Genomic DNA, 13,998 nt, shown 5'->3' with positions numbered 1-13,998 from the left:
AGAAAATATATCACACATGAAATTTTATGACAGAAAATAGACTTATTACCTTAAAAACTTTAGGAAATGATCTGTGTGGTTTGTCTGAATACAACTGAGATGTTTTTCATATGGATTAATCTTGCATTAGAAACTAAAACTTGTTCTTTCTATACTGCAACAATTCTTATGAAGAACTCCAATGAGAATCTTTTGAAAGTTGTAAGTTGTATTTATACTAAATATGTTGTGAATATTTTCTGTGGTTTAAATTTGTAATTCAGTTTCTTCTCAAACAGTTTTTCCATATGAAATAAAAAATACAAACTGAGTCTGAAATTTTAAAACATGTATTTACATTAAATAATTAGCAATAATTATTATGATAGTGTTTAATTTTCAGGGTCTCTATTTGACTCCAAATGGCCTCACATGTCTTTGAAAATTAGAGGAAATATATAAAATAAACAGAATTCTTTTGTACATTAGCATGTTTACCATGGAAAAAAGGAACAAATAAATTCCACTAAATATTACATGATCAGTATTAACTATTATGTATTATTTAGAGCTATGGTATATATTTCAATAGACACTGAACATGCTGAATGGACGCAAAGGTCTCTTAGTTTTCTACATTTTTGCTTATTTTTACTTGGATTCACACTTTGTTAAAGCTGCTTTTCATATTCTGATCTACAATAAAAACACCACAAATCAGGGATTGTGATTGTTTAATTGATCCTAACTGTTTTACAGGAAAGGAAAAAAGAAACTCTTCTTCAAAAGCAGAAACACATCAGACTGTTGAGAAGAATATGAACATATGTTCACTCCAAACATTCATCTCGATCCCTCGACAGAAGCAAATTTCTTTAAACTCTGAGCCGCTGTGTATGTAGAGTGTTCATGGAGACCTTACAGATGCAGTGCAGACAGAACAATGAAGTAAAAAAGTTGACCACTCTAAGATAACACTTAATGACAATGCAGATGATTTTCCAGTTAAGCATATGGACAATGGTTAAAAACAGAATATAAATATGCACACAGTGACACGTGACACAAATAAAGCTACACAGAAAAATATTTAAACTACAAGCAGAAAAGTATTGCACTGTCATATTTCTTTGTTTTGTGTGCACAAGTGTGGACTGTCATATGGATTAGTGATGATCACTTAAAGTAACTGCGAAGTTTTAGTGATCTCTTAATTCTCATATATTTCAGTTTTGACTGTAGATTTCTGTAAATGTAACAACTTTCATACATTAAAAAAAAAAAAAAAAAACCCAATATCCTGATCCTGATCCCAACCAAGCATTTATCATTTGATAAATGGTTTGATAAACAATTATTGGTTATTTAATAAACCAAATAATTTATGTAATAATTTAGTTGAAAGAATTGGGAACTTATCTACCACTGTCTTCACAGCACACCACTGGGATTTAGACAACAGTCGGCTTTATTCATCACTTGTGGGGATGTGTTTGGTTTAAGTGAAGGAGCCTAAAGAAGACAGGGCAAAGGGCGCCCCCTGGCTAGCGCCAGTGGAAGGTGCAAGCATAGGACATAAGATATGATTTAACCACATTTTGTCACAATATACAGTACTTTTAAAAAATACTGTATCATGATTTCTTATTTTTCAGCTTATCCCACGGCTGCAGTAATAGGAATACCAATCACAATGGCTGTACAAAGGTCTAGTATTATTGTGGATGGCCATATTGAAAAAATAAGACCATGCGTAAGAGTTAAAAAAAAATAATAAAAAAATGCTCATCATCAAATCACCAACCTGAACTGATCAGTAGGCGACCTGCTCTAAACACATTTCTGTGTGTTTAGATAACAAAAGCTAGTGTTTATCTCACTCACTCATTCCATGTTTGTTTACTTTGTTATCAGAGCTGACACTAAAGTAAAATCTTTGTTTACTTTAGTTTTAATTCAGACTTGACCTGATCTGATATCAGACAATTTAAAGTTAAAACACTTGCACATCAGCAATAGTTGACAGAAAGTGTTCAGATAAACTTTTTTGATGTTTATCAGATATTTGGATCTGTGACAGTGATTTGATGCATTAATTGTGTTGAAAATTTGGAAGTATACAAACATCTACTACTTGATTATTTGAAAAGGTTTTTTTCAAACAGCACAACGAGTTTGTGTTGTATTCTGTTTATTCTGTTTATGGGGCATAAGCTCGAAGGACACGTGTTGGGAGTGAAAAATAGCTTTATTAACTTTATTAACTTAACACTGGTATGAGAAGATCTGAAATATAAATGGTTTAATGCATTCGTAACAATCTCTGCTGATATCAAAAGTCCAGATCGTTGCTTATTTTTCATTTTTCTCTCATCAATCTTAATGTGTTGATGTTGATTTTTTCTTATTCTTTTATTTTTGTTTTTACAGTTTTAAATTGTTTTAAGTTGTATTCATGTCTTGATGGACATACTACAGTTGATTATATGTATGCATGTGTGTAAAATGGTACAATATGTCTTTAAGATGGGTGGATATCAGCTCATATCATGGGTAGATCAGTTTCTAGGAGGTGTTTTTTAAACACTGGCCCTTTCAGTTTCAGTTCATGAGCTGTCTTAAACCTTAACATATAGCTGCTTCAGAAGCAGGCCATCGAGGCAGCATGCCGGGCTCTGAGGATGAGTTTAAATGCTGCACTCGGGACTTTCTCTTCACTTGTGTGAACTTGTTGTCTTTCCTGCTTGATATAGGGTTGGATATATGGGCTGCTGTGTCCCTCTACAAGCAGGAGGCCTACGTGTACTTTAGCCTCCTGCTGCTGTTTCTCTTGGGCTCGTCCATGTTGGTTCAGGTGTACAGCTGGCTGTGGTACCGCTACGATGATTTTAAGATGAAGACAAAGATTGAGAAGAAGCCGAGCCAGTGCCAGCTCAAGCTGCTGCATGTTTTCCAGCTGGGGATCTTCTTCAGGTTGTTTCATGGTGATATTTGTGTGTTTATAGTGCCCCAGGCACCATCCTTACATTTCCTCACCTGTTCCTAGAAATATTTGATTTATAGGAAATAAATTTACATGAACTTGTTTGTTTGGCAGCTGCACTACAGAAGTACACACGTGTAGTAACATTAAATCATCTACAAATTATTCTGTTTAATTTCCTCTTGACTTTAGGTTTCTGTTTATAGACCCATGAATCATACATCCAATTTCTTTTCAGTATATAAGCTAATCACATCAATCGCTGACTTACTTGTTTACTGCTTATGTTCTGTGGATCTTTCTTTTCTTTATTATAATTGGGTAAAGCCTGTTTTGTTCGGACGTTTGTTGCTCCTTTTCTGCTTCGAGATATTTTGAGCTCAGCGTGTCTGGCGGGAGGATTTGATGTAACTGGTTCTTCTGGTTCTCAGGTATGCAGGAGTCATGGAGAAGTCTGTGCAAAGCTTATACAGAAAGCGCGCTGACGCTGAGAGTGTGGCCAAGTTTCTGAGACAGGATCTCCGCATTTTGCGCTTCATAGAGACGTTTTCAGAGAGCGCCCCGCAGCTTGCTCTCATGCTCACCATCATTCTGCACGAAGGTCGGCTGGATCCTGTTACAGGTACAGTTTGTTACTCAGCTTTTGATCACGTGTACTTGGATCACTCAGGTGTAGCTTTTTGTTGAAAGTAGATTTCAGAATAAAACCTCATTCAAAGGTTTCTCATCTATTTATAACCTGAATTCCAAAAGGGTTGGGATGCTGTATAAATTGTAAATAAAAACAAATTCCAATGATCTGCAAATTAATTAACACTTATTTTATTTACAACAGAACATAGGAAATATATCAGTCTATCATCAAGCTTATTTTGAGTTTGATGGCAGCAGAATGTGTCAATAAAGTTGGAACAGGATCAAATTTCCCACTGTGTAGTTTGCCCTCTTCTTTTAACGACAGACTGTAAATGTGTGGGAACTGAGGAGACCAGCTGCTGGACATTTGGGAGAGGAACACTGTCCCATTCTTGCCTGATGTAGGATTCTAGCTGATCAACAGTTCTGAGTCGTATTTTTTGTTTCATGATGCTCCGAATGTTTTCAGTTGGTGAGAGATTGTGACTGAAGGCAGACCAGGTCACCCAGACTCTGTCATGAAGCCTTTATAATACACGGACTATTCAATAGTGGACATTTGTTGCACACAATTGTTTTTCTTTGGCAGAAACTTAAACAACTTAGTTAAATCAACACAACTTATTCATATTCAATAAGCCTGCTCATTTTGTGTTGATAAAATGTGATGAAACATGTTTAGATGAAGTAAGTTGAGCCTTGTAATCTGGAACTATTCAATAACTTTTACCCCAATACTACTTGGTCACTACATATTACATAATGTTCAACAAAGTCTAGAGTCCGGTTTACATAAAAATTAAATGGACTTACAACAACTACCATTCTCCTATCCTTATCCGGGTTCTGGGGGGGCTGGGGCATAACCCCAAAGTGATAGGTTAAGAGGCAGGGTACACCCTGGACAGCTCACCAGTCTATCACAGAGAGACAAACAACCATTTACACTCACATTCAGGAGCAATTTGGAATCACCAATTAACCTAACTCTAATTGTGTTGCTGTTAACTGTGGGAGGAAACCAGAACACCCAGTGGATTGTGGATTTGAACCACAAAGCGATGGCATACACGTGGTGTGTGTGTAGCTGTCTGCCTCTTATAACTCCAGTGGTTTTCCTGCTGTTTTTCAAATCTCATGTGATCTTGTTAATTTTATGAGTCCAGAAACTAACCACTCTTACTAGATTGTAACAGGTCATCTCAACAGGAACAAATTAAGTTGCCTTGTGGGATTTTGAACAGCTGTAGCCGCTTCTTGTTCTTCGATAAGCTACGTTCGAGCCAGCTCGGATCAGCCAGAACTCTGTTATCGTGTTTCCTAATTGGTAGATGTCGTTCAATGTCCTCCATCGAGTGTGTCACCAGACACGGCAGCAAACATCTCCACAGGACAATCGGGCTCTCCCAAGCCCAGGTTGATTGAAATTGCCACCCAGGGTGTCAATTGGCTTCCCGTTAAGTATCGCATTCAATTCAAAATCCTGCTGCTTACCTTCCGAATTATTAACAATATAGCGCCAAGCTACCTCATTGAGCTACTTAGATTATACACCCTTACTAGAGCACTAAGATCATCTTCCCAGTCACTCTTGGTACTGCCGAGATCCCAGCTGAAGACTAGAGGTGACCGCGCGTTTGCCTTGGCTGCACCCGATTTATGGAATAACCTCCCCGTCGCTATCCGCGAGTCTGATTCCATCCATTCCTTCAAATCACGGTTAAAATCCCACTTATTTAGCCTCGCCTTTTCTACCAGTTAACGCTTGCTTGTTAGTTAGCTTAATGCTTATTCTTATCTTCGGCTTATTCTTAATTACTTTTAATCATTTTTAATTTTTTGACTGTTTTATCCTTTACACTTAGATTTCTTTTATGCTCTTATATGCAAATCTTTTGCTTTTGTGTTTTGATGCCATTCAACCTGCTAGCATGGTTTGGTACCTTGCCATAGCCCTCATCCTTCCCTGTTACTTCATCTTACTCTCTTGCATGTTAAGCACTTTGGTACACCACTGGCTTTTAAATGTGCTATATAAATAAAGTTTGTTTGTTGTTGTTGATGTGAAAATGTTAAATGCCAAATGATCGCTGTTTCTGCGAAAACAAACATCATACAGTCTAAATAATAAAATACTGAATGACAAAAAATGTTTGAAAATATTTGGGGTTGCTTTTTGAACTCATAAATTACTTGGATCTTCTAACAAAGAATCAGCGTTTGTTCTGACTCTGCCCCTCGCTCTCTCCTCAGTGTTGAAGGCCATCGGCTCGACTTTGTCCATCGCCTCCTTTTTGACCACCTACGATCACTCAATGCGCGCCTTCCTGCCAGAGAAGGAAAGACACCACATGATCTCATTAGTTTTCTACTTCATCTGGAACCTGGTTCTCATCTCTTCTCGCATCGCTGCTCTCGCTCTTTTTGCCTCCGTGCTGCCCTGCTTCATCTTCGCCCACTTCATCTGCTCTTGGCTGGTTTTATTCTTCTTCGCTTGGCGATCCAAGACCAACTTCATGGATGACCCTCGTGGAGAATGGCTTTACAGAACCACTGTTGGCCTCATTTGGTATTTCAACTGGTTTAGTGTGGCCAAGGGGATGAGGATCAGGTCCATGCTCTATCACGCGTATATCCTTATTGATATTTGCATCCTCTGTGGTTTGTGGTGCTGGAAGATGAGCACAGATCCTCCTGATTTTGTGACACACCCTTTAACCACGGCTGCCTGTGTTGTTGCTGTTTACATCCTTGGTCTGTTATTTAAATTTATTTATTATACGTTCTTCCATCCAAACCTTGATAAAGATAAGCTGAGAGGGGCCACTGTCACAGAGGAGCAACCTGAAGATGAAGAGCGATCTCATTCAGTTCCTACACGTCCCCTTAAGGCCACTGACAATAAAAGAATGAGGAAGCTGGCCGAGAACTTCTTCTGCTGACCTGCATCATTTGACATCCACAGGACATGAGATTAGAAAGAGACTGAGTCATGTAGGTCACAAGGCTGTGTGGGACTGAGGACTGAGCTGCTGCCTGATTACAGATACAATATCGAATTATTTTACTCAGGTTGATGTGGGGATGAATGTACAGAAACTCTTTATGCTCTGTATTAACTGGTGCTTCCCTCTAATGAAGCATTTAAAATGCCTCACTTGTTACATGCTTGTATGAAATAGTGATGGGTTGACAATAAGATGAGTTTGCTAATGCTAATGAATGGGTCTGCCTCCCTAAAATATATGACAGTATTAAACCAGTATAAAAATCATGTTTAAAGGATTTTAATTGGCCATTTTAAAAGAACGTGGAATGGCATTTCTATATTTGTGTGTGTGTGTGTGTGTGTGTGTGTGTGTGTGTGTGTGTGTGTGTGTGTGTGTGTGCGTGCGTGTGTGTGCTTTTTAAATTCCCATTTTAAATTCCCTTGTGTGGATGTGTCCATTTTCTTACACAGTAGCGTTGATGTAGGAGATGTGAAATAGGTATAAAGGTATTAATGAGGTACTGACATAGAAGCAGCAAAAATACAGAAAGTGAAAGAAATAAAATATAGAAAGAATAATAAAACCATTCTGGTTGTAGGTGTTAACATGCAATTTAACACCTACTATGTAATTGAGGGGTGAAGTTGTCCATGTGTGAATGTGTACACGTGCATGTGTGTGCAAATGCATAAATATACAAAGAACTCAGAAAATCTCAGATCTTTGTGTTGCTTAGTGTGGAAAAAGTAAGGAAACAACTAACTTCCATATGCTGGTCTCAGGTGTTCTTTTTTTCTTTTAATTCTCTTACTTCACTTAATTTTCCTCCTTTTTGTGGTCAGTGTGTTTACATATATTAATGTGTCAGTACTGCGTTCCTGTAAAAGAAGCAAAATGTGCACAGGTTTTAGATTGTGGATGTTTGGGATCAGGGCAGAAGTTTCAAAGGGTCAAGATGAGAAGGTCACAGAGGAATCACCGACCTTCCAGTGACCTGCCTCTAGCATATTAAAGGGTCCAGCCTGTGCTGTGCAGGCTGCTCCTGGGATTTGTACACAGTTAAACTGCTTATTCACGTTTCACAATGTGATGTAACAAAGCAAGTACTTTGACATTTTTACTGCAACCATATTTCAATATTTTCCAGCCGGCCATTTGTGCTGTTGCAGCTGTATGATGAGCCAGAGCTGTGCAAGCTCAAAGTGATTTTGAATACATTGTGTTAAGGTTAAACAGTGAGTTTAAAGCACATCTCTCTGGCTTCTAGTTAGAGATCAGATCCTGTGAGACACTCACAGAGGGAGATTTTTAGTTAACTGTTTCAGTTAATGCAGCTCCAATATGAGCTACTTGTGACAACCACTAAAAACCCCCATTAACACAAACTTACAGCAAGCACATGATAAATCCATAGTAGTCTGTAAAAAATAAGCCGGCCTTGTACCAGCACAACCACTGCTACCAATTTCACACTTAAATTGCCGAGTACTACGCCATCTAGTGGTAAGTACTACAGCCTGAGAGAATGCCTGAGTCTGTGAGCCTGAGCTCAGACCTAATGCATTGACTTAACTTATTTACAAACAACTCTGATCCGCCATGGCAGAAGTGTAGCAAAAGTTACACATGAAAAGAAAGTAACTGAAACTTATTTGCAAATTTACAAATCTGATCACACAAACAGCCAGTTGACTTAGTTTAGCAGAGAGCTGTCAGGTTTGTTTCATCTGTTTTTTATCAGTTGTTGATGAATTTGTGGCTGCTCCATGTCAGTGCAATTTATGAAATATAAGGTTAGCAGATTTTGACAATTAGATGGACTATTCTGCATTCAATGTTGTACACAATGAAAAAACAAGCAAGCAATTCAAATGAGATGAAGCATAAACTATTTTATTATTTAAGACATAGAAAGCAAAAAGTTGTTCAAACTGTTGACAGTTGTCTTTTTTCACTTGATTAAATATGCTAAACATTTGCAAATGGTAACAAAGAATAAAAAAATCATTCCAGTGCTGAGACAAAAAAAGAGATGAGATGAAATAAAAGTCGAGTTAAACAAAATTCATTGTGGATATGCTAATTTCATCTAAACCTGTTATAAGACAGTCAAACAGATCTCAAATCATATATCTGTGAGAATAAACTTTAACTTAAACATTGAATCTAAAGCTGAAAATTTCACCACTAAATTACAAAAGACGATGTTTTTGTTGTGGTTTCAGATGCAATGTTTGAAATTAATGATCAAAGAGTGTTAACGATTGTTTGACAGCAGTTTTTAGATTTAGTTTCCTTACATTTTTTGACTATTTGATAAACAAAAAAATCTTTGTTATAAACAGGTAAATGATATGTTAATTAACAAAATTATGTTAAAAATGTATTCATCTGGAAAACACTCTGAAAGCCTAGATGGACGCAACATTGAGAATGTGACCTTTGTATTTCATTTTGTATTTTTTGTGAATTAACTTATAGTCACTCATAACATCATTTTCATGTTAATAATTAATAGAATTTCCTTTTCTCACTCAAACAAAATCAGACCGTCACAGCTGGATTCACGAGTTATTAGTTGAAAACAAGTATCATCATTTTCAGCAGATTTGCAGTTTCTTTGGCTCATTAAAACATTTCATCCAGACTTTTAATGGCTTCATTTTTAGTTATTTTTTTCCATTGATCTGGAATCGCTCCTCTGCCCTCAAACTTTAACCCATAGTGCTCTTCCAGTTGTGTTTGAAATTGACATACAAACCATTTCCAATATGCCAGTTTAGACCCATCAGGAGTGATTCTCCAGGTATCATACGGTGGACGAGCAGTTTTGTACTGTTTGTAGGGAATGTATTTCTCTGAATCACCCTTAAGGCAAAAACTGCGATCACTTGAAACATTTGTTGTGCAGAAGTTGACACTGAACTCTACTGTGTCTCTACGGTGCCATCCCTTTATCCCATCAGGTCAATGAAAAGGAGTGCTGTGGCCATCAGGACTGTGATCTTTCATGGTGTTGGTACAAACAGCTGCACAGAATGGACACTTTACCCAGCAGCAGTTACACAGCTGATCTATGAGGATTTCTTCAGACTTCTGCCTGGATTCATTCAGCTTATCCAGGGAGAGGCTGCTCATCTGCTCAGTGATGGACGTAAATCCTTTCTCTATCTCTTCCTTGAGAAAGTGAAAATCTTTTATGTCACTGAAGTTTTCAGAACAAATCTTGTCAAATGTCAGCTCATCCTTTAGGGCATTAGAAAATTCCTTCAGCCACATGTCTGTGTCTCCTCTCTGATTTTGGACCTTTCGTGTTGCACTAAATAAAGCCTGACTTACAGTTGTTTTGATGTCATCAGCATTTTTCTTGAGTATTTCCACAGCTTCATCTTTCTGATCTCTGAAGATGTACTTCTCAACTTCTGCTTTAATGAAAGCTTCCGTTTGTCTCCTTGGATTTATGATATATGTGATGAAATCATCAAAGTTTTCTTCTTTTTTAGCAAGTGACTTCAACACATGTTTCTCCAAGTCCTGCCTGGTCCCATTGAATGCTGGGAAATTACACCTCATCTTTCCAGCGAGATCAATGGCAGTCTTGTTACAGACAGCCTCAAGAGTGGAAACTTTCAGCCTTTCACAGATCAGTTCTCCAAGCACAACAGCAGATGAATTTTCTTTACAAAAGCTTCTAAAAACTGTGTAAAACTGTGTTTTCTTGCTTTCTAAATAAGTGATTGGATCATTGTTCAGCTTAAATTTTTTGTGTGACTCTTGAATCCAACTTTCTGCCCTGTAGAACACATAGAGCAAGAGATCAACTTTAAACTCCTTGTTTAAAGTGTATTTCCTCTCTGACAGAAATTTCTGCACTTTTTCTGTCACATGATTGGCCATTTCATGCAAATATGTTTGCGTGTAGCCTCTTGCAGCTACATGTTTGTTTTTGATTCCACCACGTGACTCTTTTTCAGTTTGGTCAATGAGCGATCTGATCTGTTCTTGTTCTTCATGGGAAAAAGCACCTCTTGCTTTATATTTGTTGTAACTGTCAACCAACAGATTACCACCTGTCTTCATATAACCTGAATAATCACCAACCTCTGATATTTTCTTGTATCTGCCACTTCTTTTACTTTCATCTATGAGAGCTGGCTCAAAACCAAGTTGTTGAAGGATCGTTAACTGATCTTGTTCCAAGTTGATGTCTTCAACAGGTTTTATATCTGCTGTTAATTCAGTAACCCAGCCGCTCCAAACAGAGTTGAACTGTCTTTGAAGCTCTTTTTCATCTTTGGCCTTATCCTTCAGTTTCTGAGCGAGCTCTTTGCTCTTCTGCAGAAGTTTGTTCTCAAACTCTGATTTATTCTCATCCAGCTTTTTACAAGCTTTCTTCTGCTGGATGACTCTATCCAGTTTTCTTTTGACTCTGTTCACTTGTTCATCATGAAATTCTTTAATTTTGATTTCAAATCGTCCTCTCCACTGAGCCAAGATCTCTCTGTCTTTGTCATTCTCAAAGTACTTTGTCATTTCTTTTCTGACTTCTTCATATTTTTTGCTTGTTTCTCTGAAAAGATAAGATTGTTCAACCTCATCAACTTTTCCATTTTCAATTCTGTTATGAAGTTGATTTTCAATGGTCAACATGTTGCTCCTCAGGCTCCAGGTCCAGATCCCATACTGGACTTCCAGTTTTCTGTACACTGCAATTTCAAGTGTGTTTTTAAAACTGAAAACAAAACTTTCAGTCAGCAGTGCAGTCCACAGGTCCTGGATGTTTGATTTGAACTGTGAGAGAGTGATCCCAGCAGACTTTGAAGCTTTAGAGAGGATGGTGTTCTTCACTTCCTGGATGCTCTCACTGTAACCTGGATTTGGAGGAGCCATGGGTGGACTGCCCTCCCACAGCTGGGCACAGTATTTCACATCTTTCTGAACATCAAAATCAATGACATCACTGAAGCGCTCTGCATTAAAAACTTCCTCTTTGGCTGCTAGTTTGGCCATCTGGTCCAGTTTTTCCTGCAGGCGTCTCTTTCCTTCCATGTTTTTCTCTGATGCTGCAACATCTGTGACATTCTGGTGAACAAACACACAACTGGGAGAAAGTTTCACTTCCTTCATCTTCATGAAAGCCTGAACAACAATCTGCAGAATGTCTTGCATCTCAGACAGATTCTCTCCAAAGATGGTGATCAATGTCAGGTTTCCCAGACCAACAACAAGTGTTGCCAGTTCATTGTCATGATGAAGATTGTTACCTTCTAACTCAAGAGCACGCAGTCCTTCAGTGTCCACCACTAGAACATAGTCAAACTTCAAGTCTTTCTTCATCTCCTCTGATACTTTGAGCAGCTGCATGAAGGCACCTTTGGTGCACCTGCCAGCACTCACTGCAAACTGCAGCCCAAACATGGTGTTCAGCATTGTTGATTTTCCACTGCTTTGTAGGCCCAAAACTGACAACACAAACACTCTCTGGTCCCCCAGTTTCTTGATGACTTCTTCTAAAAGACTGGAGATCCATGTTAAAGGCACATGACCTGCATCACCATCCATCAGCTCCATCGGGTGTCCTGAAATCATCAGCTGTGCAGCCAGCTCAGGGTATTTAGACCAGTCAGTGTGTCTGCTCTCTCTTTGTGTTGTTTTATGGGCTTCATAGATCTGTCCCATTTCTCTGAAGATGTGCTCCAAACCAAAAGTTACAGACTGAAGTTTCTTCGATATGTCTTTAAGTTCAGTTTGTGTTTTTAATAACAGATCTGCTTTGTCCCATTTGTTCTTCAAAGCCAAGACCTCAGACCACTTTTTATCATAACTTTGAAGAACTGAAGAAAGATCATCTGTGGAAAGGACATCTACAAAGATCTGAGTCCATTTTAGGAAATACTCTCTGTCTGTTTGTTTTTGTCTCATTAATGAGAGACTTCCAGTAAACAACTTCATCAGTTCACTGCAGGAAGCAGCACATTGTTTCTGACGTATTTTCATCAGATTTTGTTCCTTTCTGCTTTTCTCCATTTCAATGTTTCCTCTGAGATGAAACAGTTCTCTGTGTATTTTGCTCCACTGATGCCACAGTTTGCCTTGACACGGGAGAAATTCATCTTTGATCTTTGAGACATCCATGTTATCCTTTTTAAGCAGATTGATTATTTCCATAGCAGCAGATTTCCCTCTTTGACAGGCTGGGTCAGTTTCATCCACTCTGATTCCAGAGAGCTCAGCCATGGTTTCAAGCTGGAAGGATGGTTTCAAGATGGGACCATCAAGAGAAGACAAAACTTCTCTGATGATCCTTTTCAGGTCTTCACATACATCTGAGTGGTTTTTGTCTTTGAGGCCCATTATGTAATTTCCATTTTTTATCTTAACAGCATCACGACTGTCATTAACAGTGAGACAAATGAGAGGCTTATCAGACTGAAAAAGAGATGATATAAATGATCGACTTCCTTCATTGCTTTGCAGAGATGCCAAAAGAAAAACATTGATTGAAGATTTTTCAATCAGTATATCACATTGTTTTTTATGTGATAGAGCATCACCATGGAGATTACAAAAGGCAATGCAGTCATTGAAGGCATCATTGGGTTTTCCAGCAGGGCAGTACCAGGTAATCTCTGCCACACCATCCATCAAATAGCGAGACTTGGTGCTTCCTGAGGAGTTTCTGTGGAAGAAGGTGTCGTGACGGTTGTTGATCAAAGTGTTCATCAGCTGAGATTTAGACACTGACAAAGAACCCAGGCGGAAAAATGACACCAAGGGTGTTTCAGCTTTGTAGACTGGAACACTCTTCGTGGTGACGATCTTAGGGTCATCTTTGATTTGAGTTACCTTCCAGGTTTTTGTTATTTCTCTGAAAGTCCACAGAGGACACTCGATCTCCTTTGTAACTGGGTCAGGAACAAGCAAAGGTAAGGCATACTGACACTGAGAGAGCTTTGTAATCATCATCTGTTTCAGGAAGCTGTCTGAGCAGTGAAATACTGCCATCTGAACATCCATTGGATGCACACGAGCCTTCTCTTTCTCATTTGTGTCTGCAGTGGTTTTCAAGAAATCCTCCAGATCACTGTAATCTATCTCAGTGTTGTCAGACTCTGTGGTCACCTCAGGACTGTCTGGTCTTACAGAAATATATCTGGCCCTGTAGTCCAACATTATCAGCCTATGGAGAAAAGTGTGAGCTACATCTTTTTCAGATGTTACATGATCCATCTGTTTCCCAGGTGGACGTATTTGAAGAAAATCTGCAGGAGACAACTTCTGCTGAAATTTATCTTGAAGTTGAAGTTTGTCAAGCAGTATCTCAGTTTCTGTCTGACTTGGCTTCTACAAACAACAAATAAAGAGGTACCATATGTAACTAAATTACATACATCATTTGGCAGAACAGAG

At 38.4% G+C, this 13,998-nt stretch overlaps 2 protein-coding genes across 2 annotated transcripts; one reads left to right on the top strand and one right to left on the bottom strand.

Moving 5' to 3' along the window:
* The first annotated feature begins 2,603 nt into the window (after positions 1-2,603).
* On the top strand, positions 2,604-7,470 carry LOC116318873 (XK-related protein 8-like). The gene is made up of 3 exons (XM_031738030.2): positions 2,604-2,952; positions 3,394-3,584; positions 5,852-7,470. The coding sequence occupies exons 1-3, from the start codon at positions 2,645-2,647 to the stop codon at positions 6,538-6,540; spliced, it is 1,188 nt and encodes a 395-aa protein (XP_031593890.2). The 5' UTR covers positions 2,604-2,644; the 3' UTR covers positions 6,541-7,470.
* Positions 7,471-9,084: 1,614 nt separating this feature from the next.
* On the bottom strand, positions 9,085-13,761 carry LOC120435535 (interferon-induced very large GTPase 1-like). Its single transcript, XM_039605313.1, is given in 2 exon segments — positions 9,085-12,437; positions 13,155-13,761. Coding segments are annotated over 2 exon segments (3,828 nt in total). The 3' UTR covers positions 9,085-9,216.
* Between the last annotated feature and the right edge of the window lie 237 nt (positions 13,762-13,998).

This window comes from Oreochromis aureus, linkage group 22 (genome assembly GCF_013358895.1).
Source record: "Oreochromis aureus strain Israel breed Guangdong linkage group 22, ZZ_aureus, whole genome shotgun sequence".
NCBI lineage: Eukaryota > Metazoa > Chordata > Actinopteri > Cichliformes > Cichlidae > Oreochromis > Oreochromis aureus.
Note: the sequence above shows the minus strand (reverse complement) of the source record. Positions and strands in the feature narration are given on the sequence as shown.